General features: G+C 44.5%; 1 protein-coding gene across 3 annotated transcripts in view; it reads right to left on the bottom strand.

Annotated features, from left to right (window-relative positions):
• Positions 1-21,509, bottom strand: part of LOC311125593 (complement factor I-like) — a 72,084-nt gene that overhangs the window by 6,470 nt on the left and 44,105 nt on the right. The window contains exons 8-9 of one of the 3 annotated variants that reach the window (XM_084199617.1): positions 12,179-12,214; positions 9,250-9,285 (exon numbers count right to left, since the gene is read on the bottom strand). In XM_084199617.1, coding sequence (XP_084055743.1) covers positions 9,250-9,285; positions 12,179-12,214 — 72 coding nt within the window. The remainder of the gene's footprint in view (positions 1-9,249; positions 9,286-12,178; positions 12,215-21,509) is intronic. The other 2 variants (XM_084199619.1, XM_084199618.1) reach the window with 2 other exon arrangements.

Here is a 21,509-nt window from a genome sequence, read left to right as displayed (position 1 = left end):
AAAAGGCAGTTGACCTTTAATAGTTGGTTCTAAGGGGCAGTTGACCTTTAATAGTTGGTTCAAAAAGGCAGTTGACCTTTAAGGGTGTAGTTCGCTATACAGTATAGTTCAATTATATTTCCTAGAAGCTAAACCATATATTTTTTAGGGATATACACTGCTCAAAAAAAATTAAGGGAACACTAAAATAACACATCCTAGATCTGAATGAATGAAATAATCTTATTAAATACTTTTTTCTTTACATAGTTGAATGTGCTGGCAACAAAATCACACAAAAATTATCAATGGAAATCAAATGTATCAACCCATGGAGGTCTGGATTTGGAGTCACCCTCAAAATTAAAGTGGAAAGCCACACTACAGGCTGATCCAACTTTGATGTAATGTCCTTAAAACAAGTCAAAATGAGGCTCAGTAGTGTGTGTGGCCTCCACTTGCCTGTATGACCTTCCTACAACGCCTGGGCATGCTCCTGATGAGGTGGCGGATGGTCTCCTGAGGGATCTCCTCCCAGACCTGGACTAAAGCATCCGCCAACTCCTGGACAGTCTGTGGTGCAACGTGGCGTTGGTGGATGGAGCGAGACATGATGTCCCAGATGTGCTCAATTGGATTCAGGTCTGGGGAACGGGCGTGCCAGTCCATAGCATCAATGCCTTCCTCTTGCAGGAACTGCTGACACACTCCAGCCACATGAGGTCTAGCATTGTCTTGCATTAGGAGGAACCCAGGGCCAACCGCACCAGCATATGGTCTCACAAGGGGTCTGAGGATCTCATCTCGGTACCTAATGGCAGTCAGGCTAACTCTGGCGAGCACATGGAGGGCTGTGCGGCCCCCCAAAGAAATGCCACCCCACACCATGACTGACCCACCGCCAAACCGGTCATGCTGGAGGATGTTGCAGGCAGCAGAACGTTCTCCACGGCGTCTCCAGACTCTGTCACGTCTGTCACATGTGCTCAGTGTGAACCTGCTTTCATCTGTGAAGAGCACAGTGCGCCAGTGGCGAATTTGCCAATCTTGGTGTTCTCTGGCAAATGCCAAACGTCCTGCACGGTGTTGGGCTGTAAGCACAACCCCCACCTGTGGACGTCGGGCCCTCATACTACCCTCATGGAGTCTGTTTCTGACCGTTTGAGCAGACACATGCACATTTGTGGCCTGCTGGAGGTCATTTTGCAGGGCTCTGACAGTGCTCCTCCTGCTCCTCCTTGCACAAAGGCGGAGGTAGCAGTCCTGCTGCTGGGTTGTTGCCCTCCTACAACCTCCTCCACGTCTCCTGATGTACTGGCCTGTCTCCTGGTAGCGCCTCCATGCTCTGGACACAACGCTGACAGACACAGCAAACCTTCTTGCCACAGCTCGCATTGATGTGCCATCCTGGATGAGCTGCACTACCTGAACCACTTGTGTGGGTTGTAGACTCCGTCTCATGCTACCACTAGAGTGAAAGCACCGCCAGCATTCAAAAGTGACCAAAACATCAGCCAGGAAGCATAGGAACTGAGAAGTGGTCTGTGGTCACCACCTGCAAAACCAGTCCTTTATTGGGGGTGTCTTGCTAATTGCCTATAATTTCCACCTGCTGTCTATCCCATTTGCACAACAGCATGTGAAATGTATTGTCAATCAGTGTTGCTTCCTAAGTGGACAGTTTGATTTCACAGAAGTGTGATTGACTTGGAGTTACATTGTGTTGTTTAAGTGTTCCCTTTAGTTTTTTGAGCAGTGTATTACTTATTAGGTGGAGGTACTGCACCAGTTTATTTATGAATAAATATTTATATATATATATATACACTACACACATACTACACATATAATACTCACATACTTCTGTGTCACACCCTGATCTGTTTCACCTGTCTTTGTGCTTGTCTCCAACCCCTCTAGGTGTCGCCCATCTTCCCCGTTATCCCCTGTGTATTTATACCAGTGTTTTCTGTTTGTCTGTTGCCAGTTCGTCTTGTCTCGTCAAGCGTGTTTTTACTCCTGTTTCTCTCTAGATCCTGTTTTTCCGGTTCTGCCTGCCCCTGAGCCTGCCTGCTGTTCTGTACCTGTCTGACCCTGCCCTGGATTACTGACCTCTGCCTGCCCTTGACCTGTCGTCTGCCTGCCCCCTGTTTTGTTAATAAACATCTGTGATTCGAACTGTCTGCATCTGGGTCTTATCCTGAGTTCTGATACTTCTGCCTACTTACAGACTGTAACACACATACAGTGCCTTCAGAAAGTGACTTTTTCCACATTTTGTTGTGTTACAGCATGAATTTAAAATGGATTAAACAGAGATGGTGTGTCACTGGCCTACACACAATACCCCATAATTTCAAAGTGGAATTATGTTTTTAGAATTTTGTTGAAATAAATAAAAAATGAAAATCTGAAATGCCTTGAGTCAATAAGTATTCAACCCCTGTTTAACATGATTTCTGAATGACTACCTCATCTCTGTACCCCACACATACAATTATCTGTAAGGTCCCTCAGTCGAGCAGTGAATTCCAAACACAGATTCAACCACAAAGACCAGGGAGGTTTTCCAATGCCTTGCAAAGAAGGGCACCTATTGGTAGATGGGTCAAAATAAAAAAGCAGACATTGAATATCCCTTTGAGCATGGTGAAGTGATTAATTACACTTTGGATGGTGTATCAATACACCCAGCCACTACAAAGATACAGGCATCCTTCCTAACTCAGTTGCCGGAGAGGAAGGAAACCACTCAGGGATTTCACCATGAGGCCAATGGTGACTTTAAAACAGTTACAGAGATTATTGGCTGTGATAGGAGACAACTGAGGATGGATCAACATCATTGTAGTTACTCCACAATACTAACCTAAATGACAGAATGAAAAGAAGAAAGCCTGTACAGAATAAAAATAACAGGGCACTAAAATAAAACTGCAAAAAAATGTGGCAAAGAAATTAACTCTATGTCCTGAATATAAAGCATTATGTTTGGGGCAAATCCAACACAAAACATCACTGAGTACTACTCTATTTTCAAGCATGGTGGTGGCTGAGAGACAAATTCACCTTTCAGCAGGACATTAGTGTCACGACTTCCGCCGAGGCTGCCCCGCCTCCTGGTTCGGGCAGGCTTCGGCGTTCGTCGTCACCGGAGTACTAGCTACTGCCGATCCCATTCTCATCACTCCACTTGTCATGTCTTGTCAATCACACACACCTGGTGCTCTTTCCCCTAATTAGTATGTGTATAAGTGTTACCTCTGTTCCCCTTGTCTTTGTGAGTGATTGTTTATTGTGAGAGTGAGGAGCTCGGTTGAGCTACTCTTCTATATGTACTTTCCAAGGTGGAATGTTTCCCTTGTTATAGTTTCGTGTTTACGCTGGGAGTGTTTGATTTATGTAAACGGAATAAACTCTGGACTTCGGTGTTTTACCTCCTGCGCCTGACTCCTTCATTCACACCTCGCCACAGAATCACTCATCTGATCTGATATGGAGTCAGCAGGAGAAGACCGCATGCCTGGAGTTGTGGCAAGGGTCCAGGAGCTTTCCTCGATGCTGGCCAGCTTGGGGGAAGCGATGGATCGGGTTCTTCAGGTAGTAGAACGCCTGGAGAGGAGAGGACCTGATCTATCGAGACCAGCTGGCCAACCGTGTCCAGCCACCTTCACCCCAGTCCCTTGTGGGATCCAGATATCCCGGGCCACTGGAGTTTGATGGGGCGGCAGCGCGATGTAAGGGATTTATGCTCCAACTCTAGCTGTATTTCTCCAGCATCAGGCCGGCACCACTGGAGCGGGAGAAGGTATCCGTCCTCATTTCCTGCCTTTGTGGGAGAGCCCTGGAGTGGCATCACGGCAACAAAAAAAAACGGCCCGAAAGAGGCGAGCAAACTCCCCGTAGTCCTCCAACACGGCACCTCTCTCGTTCCACACCACGTTGGAGGACTACGGCGAGTTTGCTCGCCTCTTTCGGGCCGTTTTTGATCACCCGCCTGAGGGTCGAGAGGCGGGCGAACGACTGGTCCATCTGAGGCAGGGGACGAGGACCGCACAGGACAAAGCGCTGGAGTTCCGGACACTGGCAGCGGGGTCCGGGTGGAACGAGCGGGCCCTGATCGACCATTTCCGGTGCCACCTAAGGGAGGACGTCCGACGGGAGCTAGCCTGCCGTGATGCCATGCTATCGTTCTTCCAACTGGTGGACATGGCCATCTGGCTGGACAATCTGCTAGCAGCCAGAGGACGTCCTGGTAGGGGTCTGCCTGTTCCCACTCCGGACGACTTTGACCCCGAGCAGATGGAGCTGGGGGGAGCCACCGGTCGAGAGAGCGCAGGAGGTCAGCGACAGTGCCACTCTGGTGGCACGAAGGGACAATCCACCTCACGTCGCAGTCAACGTTCTTTTGGGTCTGGAGGCGGTAGGCAGGGTACTCACGCATCACCCCAGGTAACGAACACCCAAACTTGTTCAGAGCCCTTTGCGGCGCACTGTCCCTATCTATCTCCTTTCCCGATCACCTGGTAGTTTCCTAGTGTAGGGCGCTAGTCGATTCAGGCGCAGCTGGGAACTTTATGGACAGGGCATTTGCACGCCATCAAGGCATTTCATTGGTTTCCCTATCCATTCCACTCCCCATCAGAGCACTTGATAGTTGACCATTAGGGTCTTGGTTGGTTAAGGAGGTTACTGTACCAGTCACCATGATTACGCAGGAGACGCATGTTGAGCAGATCACCTTTATGATTATTGAGTCTCCTGCTTACCCTGTAGTCTTGGGTATCCCATGGTTAGCCCTTCACAACCCCAATTTCTCATGGCCGCAGAAGGTTCTTACAGGGTGGTCGCGTGAGTGTCCGGGTAGGTGTCTAGGTGTTTCCGTTGGTGCGACCACGGTGGAAAGTCCAGACGGTACCCCCACCGTGCGCATTCCCCCCGAATACCATGATCTGGCGCTCGCATTTTCCAAGACACAAGCGACAAAATTACCACCTCATCAGGAGGGGGATTGCGCGATAAACCTTCGGGTAGACGCTGTACCTCCCAGGAGTCATGTGAATCCCCTGTCACAGGCTGAAACGGAGGCTATGGAAACATACGTCACCGAGTCCCTGCGCCAGGGGTATATACGTCCCTCCACTTCACCTGCCTCCTTTAGTCACACCTCGTCACAATTAGCCTAAAACACAAGGCCAAATATACACTGGCGTTGCTTACCAAGATGACACCGAATGTTCCTGAGTGGCCTAGTTACAGTTTTGACTTAAATCGGCTTGAAAATCTAAAATCTAAAGTAACACAATAAAATAACAATAACGAGGCTATATACAGGGGGTACCGGTACCGAGTCAATGTGCGGGGGTACAGGTTAGTCGAGGTAATTTGTACATGTAGGTAGGGGTAAAGTGACTATAGATAGATAATAAACAGTGAGTAGCAGTTGTGTAAAAACAAAGGGGGGAGGGTGTCAATCTAAATAGTCTGGGTGGTCATTTGATTAAATGTTCAGCAGTCTTTAGACTTAGCATTCCGGTACCGCTTGCTGTGCGGTAGCAGAGAAAACAGTCTATGACTAGGGTGGCTGGAGTCTATGACCATTTTTAGGACCTTCCTCTGACACCGCCTGGTATTGAGGTCCTGGATGGCAGGAAGCTTGGCCCCAGTGATGTACTGGGCCGTACGCACTACCCTCTGTAGCGCCTTACGGTCAGATGCCAAGCAGGCGGTGATGCAACCGGTCAGGATGCTCTCAATGGTGCAGCTGTATAACTTGCTAAATCTTTTCAGTCTCCATATGGGGAAAAGGCCCTTTTCACAACTTTCTTATTACATTTTTTATGCCTTTTTCTCCCCAATTTCGTGATATCCAATTGGTAGTTACAGTCTTGTCACGTCGCTGCAACTCCCATACGGAATCGGGAAAGGTCGAGAGCCATGCGTCCACCGAAACACGACCCTGCCAAGCTGCACTGCTTTCTTGACACACTGCTCGCTTATCATGGAAGCCAGCCTCACCAATGTGTCGAAGGAAACACCGTCCAGGTGGCGACTGTGTCAGCGTAAATGCGCCCGGCCTGCCACAGGAGTCGCTAGAGCGTGATGGGACAAGGACATCCCGGCCGGCCAAAAACGCTCCCCTAACCCGGACAACGCTGGGCCAATTGTGCGCCGCCTCATGGGTCTCCCGGTCGACACAGATCGTAGTGTAACTGTAGCCCACGACTTTCTTTGTGTGTTTGGGCCATGATAATTTGTTGGTGATGTGGACACCAAGGAACTCCACTACAGCCCCGTCGATGTGAATGAGGGCGTGTTCGGCCCTCCTTTTCCTGTAGTCCACGATCATCTCCTTTGTCTTGTTCATGTTGAGGGAGAGGTTGTTGTCCTGCAACCACTCTGCCAGGTCTCTGACCTCCTCCCTATAGGCTATCTCATCGTTGTCGGTGATCAGGCCTACCATGATCAGGCCTACCACCGTTGTGTCGTCAGCTAAATTAATGATGGTGTTGGAGTCGTGCCTGGCCAAGCAGTCGTGGGTGAACAGGGAGTACAGGAGGGGAACTAAGCACGCACCCCTGAGAGGCCCGCGTGTTGAGGATCAGCGTGGCAGATGTGTTGTTACCTACCCTTACCACCTGGGGGATGCCCATCAGGAAGTCCAGGATCCAGTTGCAGAGGGAGGTGTTTAGTCCCAGGGTCCTTAGCTTAGTGATGAGCTTTGTGGGTACTATGGTGTTGAACGCTGAGCTGCAGTCAATGAACAGCATTCTTACATAGGTGTTCCTTTTGTCCAGGTGGGAAAGGGCAGTGTGTAGTGCGATTGAGATCGGTGGATCTGTTGGGGCGGTATGCGAATTGGAGTGGGTCTAGGTATAGTACAGTATATCCTTCTCATCGGACACATTAAAGAAATAAATATTTGTCCAGTTCGAGGTGAGTAATCGCTGTTACAAACAATGCGACAATCCAGGTATGCAAAACTCTTAGACACTTACCCAGAAAGACTCACAGCTGTAATCACTGTCAAAGGTGATTCTAACATGTATTGACTCAGGGGGTTGAATACTAATCTAATCAAGATATACAGTGCATTCTGAGACGATTCAGACCGCTTCCCCTTTTTCCACATTTTGTTACGTCACAGCCTCATTCTAAAATCAATTAAATAAAATGTTTTCCTCATCAATCTAAACACAATACCCCATAATAGCAAAGCAAAAACAGGTTTTTACACTTTTTTTCAAAATTATGAAAAATAAAAAACATAAATACCTTATTTACATAAGTATTCAGATCCTTTGCTATGAGACTCGAAATTGAGCTCAGGTGCATCCTGTTTCCATTGATCATCCTTGAGATGTTTCTACAACTTGATTGAAGTTCACCTGTGGTAAATTCAATTGATTGGACATGATTTGGAAAGGCACACCCCTGTCTATATAAGGTCTCACAGTTGACAGTGCATGTCAGAGCAAAACCCAAGCCATGAGGTCGAAGGAATTGTCTGTAGATCTCTGAAACAGGATTTTGTCAAGGCACAGATCTGGGGGGTGGGTACCAAAAATGTCTGCAGCATTGAAGGTCCCCAAGAACACAGTGGCCTCCATCATTCTTAAATGGAAGAAGTTTGGAACCACCAAGACTCTTCCTAGAGCTGGCCGCCCGGCCAAACTGAGCAATCGTGGGTGAAGGGCCTTGGTCAGGGAGGTGACCAAGAACTCCAGAGTTCCTCTGTGGAGATGGGAGAACCTTCCAGAAGGACAACCATCTCTGCAGCACTCTACCAATCAGGCCTTTATGGTAGAGTGGCCAGACGGAAGCCACTCCTCAGTAAAAGGCACATGACAGCCCGCTTGGAGTTTGCCAAAAGGCACCTAAAGACTCTCAGACCATGAGAAACAAGATTCCCTGGTTTGATGAAACCAATATTGAACTCTTTGGCCTGAATGCCAAGCCTCATGTCTGGAGGAAACCTGGCACCATCCCTACGGTGAATCATGGTGGTGGCAGAATCATGCTGTGGGGATGTTTTTCAGCGGCAGGGACTGGGAGACTAGTCAGGATCGAGGGAAAGATGAACGGAGCAAAGTACAGAGAGATCCTTGATGAAAACCTGTTCCAGTGTGCTCAGGACCTCAGACTGGGGTGAAGGTTCACATTCCAACAGGACGATGACCCTAAGCACACAGCCAAGACAACGCAGGAGTGGCTTCGGGACAAGTCTCTGAATGTCCTTGAGTGGCCCATTCAGAGCCCGGACTTAAACCCGATCAAACATCTCTGGAGAGACCTGAAAATGGCTGTACAGCGACGCCTCCCATCCAACCTGACAGAGCTTGAGAGGATCTGCAGAGAAGAATGGGAGAAACTCCCCAAATACAGGTGTGCCAAGCTTGTAGCGTCATACCAAAGAAGACTCGAGTCTGTAATCGCTGCCAAAGGTGCTTCAACAAAGTACTGAGGAAAGGGTCTGAATACTTATGTAAATGTAATTGTTCTGTTTTTTTTTTTTTATACATTTGCAAACATTTCTGAAAACCTGTTTTTGCTTTGTCATTATGGGGTGTTGTGTGTAGATTGACAACAACAAAATGTTTTAATCCATTTTAGAATAAGGCTGTAACATAACAAAATGTGGATAAAGTCAAGGGGTCTGAATACTTTTCAAATGCACTATATAATTTTTTTATTTCTTTTTAAAAATGAATAATAATAATGTTTTTCCACTTTGACATTAGAATATTTTTTGTAGATCGTTGCCAAAAAATGACCATTAAATCAATTTTAATCCAACTTTGTAACACAACAACATTTCGAAAAAGTCAAGGGGTTTGAATACTTTCTGAAGGCACTGTACATATTAAATCCGAACTCAAGTTCCTCAGAAGAGAAGGTTACACTACATAAAAACATATTACCAAATGCTAGAAGAAAACATTCTACAAAACAAAACACCGACAACATTAACAAAGACACCACCCTAGAGCAAGGTGGATAAAAACAGAAAAATGCTGGACTTAATTTCATTTTACATTTACATAATTTAGCAGACGCTCTTATCCAGAGCCACTTACAAATTGGTGCATTCAACTTATGATAGCCAGTGGGACAACCACTTTACAATATTTGTTTTGTTATTTTTATTTTATTTGTAATATTTATTTTTTTCAGGTTTTTTTATTTCAAAATTGTTATTTTTTATTTATTAGAGTAAGTTATTATTTCGAAATATAAGATGAAAAATATAAATCTAAAAACGATACGTACCTTGTTTAGGAGACAAGAATTCCGGAACTCTGGAACCTGAAAACAAACACATCATCTTGTCTCATTACACACACCTGGTTCCCATTCCCCCTGATTAGTATGTGTATATATGTGTCCTCTGGTTCCCCCTGATTAGTATGTGTATATATGTGTCCTCTGGTTCCCCCTGATTAGTATGTGTATATATGTCCCCTCTGGTTCCCATTCCCCCTGATTACTATGTGTATATATGTGTCCTCTGGTTCCCATTTCCCCTGATTAGTATGTGTATATATGTGTCCTCTGGTTCCCATTCCCCCTGATTACTATGTGTATATATGTGTCCTCTGGTTCCCATTCCCCCTGATTAGTATGTGTATATATGTGTCCTCTGGTTCCCATTCCCCCTGATTACTATGTGTATATATGTGTCCTCTGGTTCCCCATTCCCCCTGATTAGTATGTGTATATATGTGTCCTCTGGTTCCCATTCCCCCTGGTTAGTATGTGTATATATGTGTCCTCTGGTTCCCATTTCCCCCTGATTAGTATGTGTCTATATGTGTCCTCTGGTTCCCATTTCCCCTGATTAGTATGTGTATATATGTGTCCTCTGGTTCCCATTCCCCCTGATTAGCATGTGTATATATGTGTCCTCTGGTTCCCCCTGATTACTATGTGTATATATGTGTCCCCTGGTTCCCATTCCCCCTGATTAGTATGTGTATATATGTGTCCTCCGGTTCCCCATTCCCCCTGATTAGTATGTGTATATATGTGTCCTCTGGTTCCCATTCCCCCTGATTAGTATGTGTATATATGTGTCCTCTGGTTCCCATTCCCCCTGGTTAGTATGTGTATATATGTGTCCTCTGGTTCCCATTTCCCCCTGATTAGTATGTGTATATATGTGTCCTCTGTTCCCATTCCCCCTGATTAGCATGTGTATATATGTGTCCTCTGGTTCCCATTCCCCCTGATTAGTATGTGTATATATGTGTCCTCTGGTTCCCCCTGATTACTATGTGTATATATGTGTCCCCTGGTTCCCATTCCCCCTGATTAGTATGTGTATATATGTGTCCTCTGGTTCCCATTCCCCCTGATTACTATGTGTATATATGTGTCCTCTGGTTCCCATTCCCCCTGATTAGTATGTGTATATTTGTGTCCTCTGGTTCCCATTCCCCCTGATTACTATGTGTATATATGTGTCCTCTGGTTCCCATTCCCCCTGGTTAGTATGTGTATATATGTGTCCTCTGGTTCCCATTTCCCCCTGATTAGTATGTGTATATATGTGTCCTCTGGTTCCCATTTCCCCTGATTAATATGTGTATATATGTGTCCTCTGGTTCCCATTCCCCCTGATTAGTATGTGTATATATGTGTCCTCTGGTTCCCCCTGATTACTATGTGGAGATGGGAGAACCTTCCAGAAGGACAACCATCTCTGCAGCACTCTACCAATCAGGCCTTTATGGTAGAGTGGCCAGACGGAAGCCACTCCTCAGTAAAAGGCACATGACAGCCCGCTTGGAGTTTGCCAAAAGGCACCTAAAGACTCTCAGACCATGAGAAACAAGATTCCCTGGTTTGATGAAACCAATATTGAACTCTTTGGCCTGAATGCCAAGCCTCATGTCTGGAGGAAACCTGGCACCATCCCTACGGTGAATCATGGTGGTGGCAGAATCATGCTGTGGGGATGTTTTTCAGCGGCAGGGACTGGGAGACTAGTCAGGATCGAGGGAAAGATGAACGGAGCAAAGTACAGAGAGATCCTTGATGAAAACCTGTTCCAGTGTGCTCAGGACCTCAGACTGGGGTGAAGGTTCACATTCCAACAGGACTATGACCCTAAGCACACAGCCAAGACAACGCAGGAGTGGCTTCGGGACAAGTCTCTGAATGTCCTTGAGTGGCCCATTCAGAGCCCGGACTTAAACCCGATCAAACATCTCTGGAGAGACCTGAAAATGGCTGTACAGCGACGCCTCCCATCCAACCTGACAGAGCTTGAGAGGATCTGCAGAGAAGAATGGGAGAAACTCCCCAAATACAGGTGTGCCAAGCTTGTAGCGTCATACCAAAGAAGACTCGAGTCTGTAATCGCTGCCAAAGGTGCTTCAACAAAGTACTGAGGAAAGGGTCTGAATACTTATGTAAATGTAATTGTTCTGTTTTTTTTTTTTTATACATTTGCAAACATTTCTGAAAACCTGTTTTTGCTTTGTCATTATGGGGTGTTGTGTGTAGATTGACAACAACAAAATGTTTTAATCCATTTTAGAATAAGGCTGTAACATAACAAAATGTGGATAAAGTCAAGGGGTCTGAATACTTTTCAAATGCACTATATAATTTTTTTATTTCTTTTTTAAAATGAATAATAATAATGTTTTTCCACTTTGACATTAGAATATTTTTTGTAGATCGTTGCCAAAAAATGACCATTAAATCAATTTTAATCCAACTTTGTAACACAACAACATTTCGAAAAAGTCAAGGGGTTTGAATACTTTCTGAAGGCACTGTACATATTAAATCCGAACTCAAGTTCCTCAGAAGAGAAGGTTACACTACATAAAAACATATTACCAAATGCTAGAAGAAAACATTCTACAAAACAAAACACCGACAACATTAACAAAGACACCACCCTAGAGCAAGGTGGATAAAAACAGAAAAATGCTGGACTTAATTTCATTTTACATTTACATAATTTAGCAGACGCTCTTATCCAGAGCCACTTACAAATTGGTGCATTCAACTTATGATAGCCAGTGGGACAACCACTTTACAATATTTGTTTTGTTATTTTTATTTTATTTGTAATATTTATTTTTTTCAGGTTTTTTTATTTCAAAATTGTTATTTTTTATTTATTAGAGTAAGTTATTATTTCGAAATATAAGATGAAAAATATAAATCTAAAAACGATACGTACCTTGTTTAGGAGACAAGAATTCCGGAACTCTGGAACCTGAAAACAAACACATCATCTTGTCTCATTACACACACCTGGTTCCCATTCCCCCTGATTAGTATGTGTATATATGTGTCCTCTGGTTCCCCCTGATTAGTATGTGTATATATGTGTCCTCTGGTTCCCCCTGATTAGTATGTGTATATATGTCCCCTCTGGTTCCCATTCCCCCTGATTACTATGTGTATATATGTGTCCTCTGGTTCCCATTTCCCCTGATTAGTATGTGTATATATGTGTCCTCTGGTTCCCATTCCCCCTGATTACTATGTGTATATATGTGTCCTCTGGTTCCCATTCCCCCTGATTAGTATGTGTATATATGTGTCCTCTGGTTCCCATTCCCCCTGATTACTATGTGTATATATGTGTCCTCTGGTTCCCCATTCCCCCTGATTAGTATGTGTATATATGTGTCCTCTGGTTCCCATTCCCCCTGGTTAGTATGTGTATATATGTGTCCTCTGGTTCCCATTTCCCCCTGATTAGTATGTGTCTATATGTGTCCTCTGGTTCCCATTTCCCCTGATTAGTATGTGTATATATGTGTCCTCTGGTTCCCATTCCCCCTGATTAGCATGTGTATATATGTGTCCTCTGGTTCCCCCTGATTACTATGTGTATATATGTGTCCCCTGGTTCCCATTCCCCCTGATTAGTATGTGTATATATGTGTCCTCCGGTTCCCCATTCCCCCTGATTAGTATGTGTATATATGTGTCCTCTGGTTCCCATTCCCCCTGATTAGTATGTGTATATATGTGTCCTCTGGTTCCCATTCCCCCTGGTTAGTATGTGTATATATGTGTCCTCTGGTTCCCATTTCCCCCTGATTAGTATGTGTATATATGTGTCCTCTGTTCCCCATTCCCCCTGATTAGTATGTGTATATATGTGTCCTCTGGTTCCCATTCCCCCTGATTAGTATGTGTATATATGTGTCCTCTGGTTCCCCCTGATTACTATATGTATATATGTGTCCCCTGGTTCCCATTCCCCCTGATTAGTATGTGTATATATGTGTCCTCTGGTTCCCCATTCCCCCTGATTAGTATGTGTATATATGTGTCCTCTGGTTCCCATTCCCCCTGGTTAGTATGTGTATATATGTGTCCTCTGGTTCCCATTTCCCCCTGATTAGTATGTGTATATATGTGTCCTCTGGTTCCCATTTCCCCTGATTAGTATGTGTATATATGTGTCCTCTGGTTCCCATTCCCCCTGATTAGTATGTGTATATATGTGTCCTCTGGTTCCCCCTGATTACTATGTGTATATATGTGTCCCCTGGTTCCCATTCCCCCTGATTAGTATGTGTATATATGTGTCCTCTGGTTCCCATTCCCCCTGATTAGTATGTGTATATATGTGTCCTCTGGTTCCCATTCCCCCTGATTAGTATGTGTATATATGTGTCCTCTGGTTCCCATTCCCCCTGGTTAGTATGTGTATATATGTGTCCTCTGGTTCCCATTTCCCCCTGATTAGTATGTGTATATATGTGTCCTCTGGTTCCCATTTCCCCTGATTAGTATGTGTATATATATGTCCTCTGGTTCCCATTCCCCCTGATTAGTATGTGTATATATGTGTCCTCTGGTTCCCCCTGATTACTATGTGTATATATGTGTCCCCTGGTTCCCATTCCCCCTGATTAGTATGTGTATATATGTGTCCTCTGGTTCCCATTCCCCCTGATTAGTATGTGTATATATATGTCCTCTGGTTCCCATTTCCCCCTGGTTACTATGTGTATATATGTGCCCTGTGGTTCCCATTTCCCCCTGATTAGTATGTGTATATACGTGTCCTCTGGTTCCCATTCCCCCTGATTAGTATGTGTATATATGTGTCCTCTGGTTCCCATTCCCCCTGATTATTATGTGTATATATGTGTCCTCTGGTTCCCATTTCCCCTGATTAGTATGTGTATATATGTGTCCTCTGGTTCCCATTCCCCCTGATTACTCTGTGTATATATGTGTCCTCTGGTTCCCCCTGATTACTATGTGTATATATGTGTCCCCTGGTTCCCATTCCCCCTGATTAGTATGTGTATATATGTGTCCTCTGGTTCCCATTTCCCCTGATTAGTATGTGTATACAGTGGGGGAAAAAAGTATTTAGTCAGCCACCAATTGTGCAAGTTCTCCCACTTAAAAAGATGAGAGAGGCCTGTAATTTTCATCATAGGTACACGTCAACTATGACAGACAAAATGAGAGAGAAAAAATCCAGAAAATCACATTGTAGGATTTTTAATGAATTTATTTGCAAATTATGGTGGAAAATATGTATTTGGTCAATAACAAAAGTTTCTCAGTACTTTGTTATATACCCTTTGTTGGCAATGACACAGGTCAAACGTTTTCTGTAAGTCTTCACAAGGTTTTCACACACTGTTGCTGGTATTTTGGCCCATTCCTCCATGCAGATCTCCTCTAGAGCAGTGATGTTTTGGGGCTGTCGCTGGGCAACACGGACTTTCAACCCCCTCCAAAGATTTTCTATGGGGTTGAGATCTGGAGACTCCAGGACCTTGAAATGCTTCTTACGAAGCCACTCCTTCGTTGCCTGGGCGGTGTGTTTGGGATCATTGTCATGCTGAAAGACCCAGCCACGTTTCATCTTCAATGCCCTTGCTGATGGAAGGAGGTTTTCACTCAAAATCTCACGATACATGGCCCCATTCATTCTTTCCTTTACACGGATCAGTCGTCCTGGTCCCTTTGCAGAAAAACAGCCCCAAAGTATGATGTTTTCACTCCCATGCTTCACAGTAGGTATGGTGTTCTTTGGATGCAACTCAGCATTCTTTGTCCTCCAAACACGACGAGTTGAGTTTTTACCAAAAAGTTCTATTTTGGTTTCATCTGACCATATGACATTCTCCCAATCCTCTTCCGGATGCACTCTAGCAAACTTCAGACGGGCCTGGACATGTACTGGCTTAAGCAGGGGGACACGTCTAGCACTGCAGGATTTGAGTCCCTGGCGGCGTAGTGTGTTACTGATGGTAGGCTTTGTTACTTTGGTCCCAGCTCTCTGCAGGTCATTCACTAGGCCCCCGTGTGGTTCTGGGATTTTTGCTCACCGTTCTTGTTATCATTTTGACCCCACGGGGTGAGATCTTGCGTGGAGCCCCAGATCGAGGGAGATTATCAGTGGTCTTGTATGTCTTCCATTTCCTAATAATTGCTCCCACAGTTGATTTCTTCAAACCAAGCTGCTTACCTATTGCAGATTCAGTCTTCCCAGCCTGGTGCAGGTCTACAATTTTGTTTCTGGTGTCCTTTGACAGCTATTTGGTCTTGGCCATAGTGGAGTTTGGAGTGTGACTGTTTGAGGTTGTGGACAGGTGTCTTTTATACTGATAACAAGTTCAAACAGGTGCCATTAATACAGGTAACGAGTGGAGGACAGAGGAGCCTCTTAAAGAAGAAGTTACAGGTCTGTGAGAGCCAGAAATCTTGCTTGTTTGTGGGTGACCAAATACTTATTTTCCACCATAATTTGCAAATAAATTCATTAAAAATCCTACAATGTGATTTTCTGGATTTTCTTTTCTCAATTTGTCTGTCATAGTTGACGTGTACCTATGATGAAAATTACAGGCCTCTCTCATCTTTTTAAGTGGGAGAACTTGCACAATTGGTGGCTGACTAAATACTTTTTTTCCCCACTGTATATGTGTCCTCTGGTTCCCATTCCCCCTGATTAGTATGTGTATATATGTGTCCTCTGGTTCCCCCTGATTACTATGTGTATATATGTGTCCCCTGGTTCCCATTCCCCCTGATTAGTATGTGTATATATGTGTCCTCTGGTTCCCATTCCCCCTGATTACTATGTGTATATATGTGTCCTCTGGTTCCCATTCCCCCTGATTAGTATGTGTATATTTGTGTCCTCTGGTTCCCATTCCCCCTGATTACTATGTGTATATATGTGTCCTCTGGTTCCCATTCCCCCTGGTTAGTATGTGTATATATGTGTCCTCTGGTTCCCATTTCCCCCTGATTAGTATGTGTATATATGTGTCCTCTGGTTCCCATTTCCCCTGATTAATATGTGTATATATGTGTCCTCTGGTTCCCATTCCCCCTGATTAGTATGTGTATATATGTGTCCTCTGGTTCCCCCTGATTACTATGTGTATATATGTGTCCCCTGGTTCCCATTCCCCCTGATTAGTATGTGTATATATGTGTACTCTGGTTCCCATTCCCCCTGATTAGTATGTGTATATATGTGTCCTCTGGTTCCCCATTCCCCCTGATTAGTATGTGTATATATGTGTCCTCTGGTTCCCATTCCCCCTGATTAGTATGTGTATATATGTGTCCTCTGGTTCCCATTCCCCCTGGTTAGTATGTGTATATATGTGTCCTCTGGTTCCCATTTCCCCCTGATTAGTATGTGTATATATGTGTCCTCTGGTTCCCATTTCCCCTGATTAGTATGTGTATATATATGTCCTCTGGTTCCCATTCCCCCTGATTAGTATGTGTATATATGTGTCCTCTGGTTCCCCCTGATTACTATGTGTATATATGTGTCCCCTGGTTCCCATTCCCCCTGATTAGTATGTGTATATATGTGTCCTCTGGTTCCCATTCCCCCTGATTACTATGTGTATATATGTGTCCTCTGGTTCCCATTCCCCCTGATTAGTATGTGTATATATGTGTCCTCTGGTTCCCATTCCCCCTGATTAGTATGTGTATATATGTGTCCTCTGGTTCCCCCTGATTACTATGTGTATATATGTGTCCCCTGGTTCCCATTCCCCCTGATTAGTATGTGTATATATGTGTACTCTGGTTCCCATTCCCCCTGATTAGTATGTGTATATATGTGTCCTCTGGTTCCCATTCCCCCTGATTATTATGTGTATATATGTGTCCTCTGGTTCCCATTTCCCCTGATTAGTATGTGTTTATATATGTGTCCTCTGGTTCCCATTCCCCCTGATTACTCTGTGTATATATGTGTCCTCTGGTTCCCATTCCCCCTGATTAGTATGTGTATATATGTGCCCTCTGGTTCCCATTTCCCCCTGATTACTATGTGTATATATGTGTCCTCTGTTCCCCATTCCCCCTGATTAGTATGTGTATATATGTGTCCTCTGGTTCCCATTCCCCCTGATTAGTATGTGTATATATGTGTCCTCTGGTTCCCCCTGATTACTATGTGTATATATGTGTACTCTGGTTCCCATTCCCCCTGATTAGTATGTGTATATATGTGTCCTCTGGTTCCCATTCCCCCTGATTATTATGTGTATATATGTGTCCTCTGGTTCCCATTTCCCCTGATTAGTATGTGTTTATATATGTGTCCTCTGGTTCCCATTCCCCCTGATTACTCTGTGTATATATGTGTCCTCTGGTTCCCATTCCCCCTGATTAGTATGTGTATATATGTGCCCTCTGGTTCCCATTTCCCCCTGATTACTATGTGTATATATGTGTCCTCTGTTCCCCATTCCCCCTGATTAGTATGTGTATATATGTGTCCTCTGGTTCCCATTCCCCCTGATTAGTATGTGTATATATGTGTCCTCTGGTTCCCCCTGATTACTATGTGTATATATGTGTCCCCTGGTTCCCATTCCCCCTGATTAGTATGTGTATATATGTGTCCTCTGGTTCCCCATTCCCCCTGATTAGTATGTGTATATATGTGTCCTCTGGTTCCCATTCCCCCTGGTTAGTATGTGTATATATGTGTCCTCTGGTTCCCATTTCCCCTGATTAGTATGTGTATATATGTGTCCTCTGGTTCCCATTCCCCCTGATTAGTATGTGTATATATGTGTCCTCTGGTTCCCCCTGATTACTATGTGTATATATGTGTCCCCTGGTTCCCATTCCCCCTTATTAGTATGTGTATATATGTGTCCTCTGGTTCCCATTCCCCCTGATTAGTATGTGTATATATGTGTCCTCTGGTTCCCATTCCCCCTGATTAGTATGTGTATATATGTGTCCTCTGGTTCCCATTCCCCCTGGTTAGTATGTGTATATATGTGTCCTCTGGTTCCCATTTCCCCCTGATTAGTATGTGTATATATGTGTCCTCTGGTTCCCATTTCCCCTGATTAGTATGTGTATATATATGTCCTCTGGTTCCCATTCCCCCTGATTAGTATGTGTATATATGTGTCCTCTGGTTCCCCCTGATTACTATGTGTATATATGTGTCCCCTGGTTCCCATTCCCCCTGATTAGTATGTGTATATATGTGTCCTCTGGTTCCCATTCCCCCTGATTACTATGTGTATATATGTGTCCTCTGGTTCCCATTCCCCCTGATTAGTATGTGAATATATGTGTCCTCTGGTTCCCATTCCCCCTGATTAGTATGTGTATATATGTGTCCTCTGGTTCCCATTTCCCCCTGGTTACTATGTGTATATATGTGCCCTCTGATTCCCATTTCCCCCTGATTAGTATGTGTATATATGTGTCCTCTGGTTCCCATTCCCCCTGATTACTCTGTGTATATATGTGTCCTCTGGTTCCCATTCCCCCTGATTAGTATGTGTATATATGTGCCCTCTGGTTCCCATTTCCCCCTGATTACTATGTGTATATATGTGTCCTCTGGTTCCCATTCCCCCTGATTACTATGTGTATATATGTGTCCTCTGGTTCCCCATTCCCCCTGATTAGTATGTGTATATATGTGTCCTCTGGTTCCCATTCCCCCTGATTAGTATGTGTATATTTGTGTCCTCTGGTTCCCATTTCCCCCTGATTAGTATGTGTATATATGTGTCCTCTGGTTCCCATTTCCCCCTGATTAGTATGTGTATATATGTGTCCTCTGGTTCCCATTCCCCCTGATTAGTATGTGTATATATGTGTCCTCTGGTTCCCATTCCCCCTGATTAGTATGTGTATATATGTGTCCTCTGGTTCCCCATTTCCCCTGATTAGTATGTGTATATATGCGTCCCCTGGTTCCCATTCCCCCTGATTAGTATGTGTATATATGCGTCCTCTGGTTCCCATTCCCCCTGATTAGTATGTGTATATATGTGTCCTCTGGTTCCCATTCCCCCTGATTACTATGTGTATATATGTGTTCACTGGTTCCCATTCCCCCTGGTTAGTATGTGTATATATATGTGTCCTCTGGTTCCCATTTCCCCCTGATTAGTATGTGTATATATGTGTCCTCTGGTTCCCATTCCCCCTGATTACTCTGTGTATATATGTGTCCTCTGGTTCCCATTCCCCCTGATTAGTATGTGTATATATGTGCCCTCTGGTTCCCATTCCCCCTGGTTAGTATGTGTATATATGTGTCCTCTGGTTCCCATTTCCCCCTGATTAGTATGTGTATATATGTGTCCTCTGGTTCCCATTCCCCCTGGTTAGTATGTGTATATATGTGTCCTCTGGTTCCCATTTCCCCCTGATTAGTATGTGTATATATGTGTCCTCTGGTTCCCATTTCCCCTGATTAGTATGTGTATATATATGTCCTCTGGTTCCCATTCCCCCTGATTAGTATGTGTATATATGTGTCCTCTGGTTCCCCCTGATTACTATGTGTATATATGTGTCCCCTGGTTCCCATTCCCCCTGATTAGTATGTGTATATATGTGTCCTCTGGTTCCCATTCCCCCTGATTACTATGTGTATATATGTGTCCTCTGGTTCCCATTCCCCCTGATTAGTATGTGTATATATGTGTCCTCTGGTTCCCATTCCCCCTGATTAGTATGTGTATATATGTGTCCTCTGGTTCCCCCTGATTACTATGTGTATATATGTGTCCCCTGGTTCCCATTCCCCCTGATTAGTATGTGTATATTTGTGTACTCTGGTTCCCATTCCCCCTGATTAGTATGTGTATATATGTGTCCTCTGGTTCCCATTCCCCCTGATTATTATGTGTATATATGTGTCCTCTGGTTCCCATTTCCCCTGATTAGTATGTGTTTATATATGTGTCCTCTGGTTCCCATTCCCCCTGATTACTCTGTGTATATATGTGTCCTCTGGTTCCCATTCCCCCTGATTAGTATGTGTATATATGTGCCCTCTGGTTCCCATTTCCCCCTGATTACTATGTGTATATATGTGTCCTCTGTTCCCCATTCCCCCTGATTAGTATGTGTATATATGTGTCCTCTGGTTCCCATTCCCCCTGATTAGTATGTGTATATATGTGTCCTCTGGTTCCCCCTGATTACTATGTGTATATATGTGTCCCCTGGTTCCCATTCCCCCTGATTAGTATGTGTATATATGTGTCCTCTGGTTCCCCATTACCCCTGATTAGTATGTGTATATATGTGTCCTCTGGTTCCCATTCCCCCTGGTTAGTATGTGTATATATGTGTCCTCTGGTTCCCATTTCCCCCTGATTAGTATGTGTATATATGTGTCCTCTGGTTCCCATTTCCCCTGATTAGTATGTGTATATATGTGTCCTCTGGTTCCCATTCCCCCTGATTAGTATGTGTATATATGTGTCCTCTGGTTCCCCCTGATTACTATGTGTATATATGTGTCCCCTGGTTCCCATTCCCCCTTATTAGTATGTGTATATATGTGTCCTCTGGTTCCCATTCCCCCTGATTAGTATGTGTATATATGTGTCCTCTGGTTCCCATTGCCCCTGATTAGTATGTGTATATATGTGTCCTCTGGTTCCCATTCCCCCTGGTTAGTATGTGTATATATGTGTCCTCTGGTTCCCATTTCCCCCTGATTAGTATGTGTATATATGTGTCCTCTGGTTCCCATTTCCCCTGATTAGTATGTGTATATATATGTCCTCTGGTTCCCATTCCCCCTGATTAGTATGTGTATATATGTGTCCTCTGGTTCCCCCTGATTACTATGTGTATATATGTGTCCCCTGGTTCCCATTCCCCCTGATTAGTATGTGTATATATGTGTCCTCTGGTTCCCATTCCCCCTGATTACTATGTGTATATATGTGTCCTCTGGTTCCCATTCCCCCTGATTAGTATGTGAATATATGTGTCCTCTGGTTCCCATTCCCCCTGATTAGTATGTGTATATATGTGTCCTCTGGTTCCCATTTCCCCCTGGTTACTATGTGTATATATGTGCCCTCTGGTTCCCATTTCCCCCTGATTAGTATGTGTATATATGTGTCCTCTGGTTCCCATTCCCCCTGATTACTCTGTGTATATATGTGTCCTCTGGTTCCCATTCCCCCTGATTAGTATGTGTATATATGTGCCCTCTGGTTCCCATTTCCCCCTGATTACTATGTGTAAATATGTGTCCTCTGGTTCCC

The sequence above is a fragment of the Coregonus lavaretus genome (genome assembly GCF_964263955.1).
Source record: "Coregonus lavaretus genome assembly, contig: HAP1_SCAFFOLD_1392, whole genome shotgun sequence".
In the NCBI taxonomy this organism is placed as follows: Eukaryota; Metazoa; Chordata; class Actinopteri; order Salmoniformes; family Salmonidae; genus Coregonus; species Coregonus lavaretus.
This window is presented reverse-complemented; position numbering and strand designations above follow the sequence as displayed.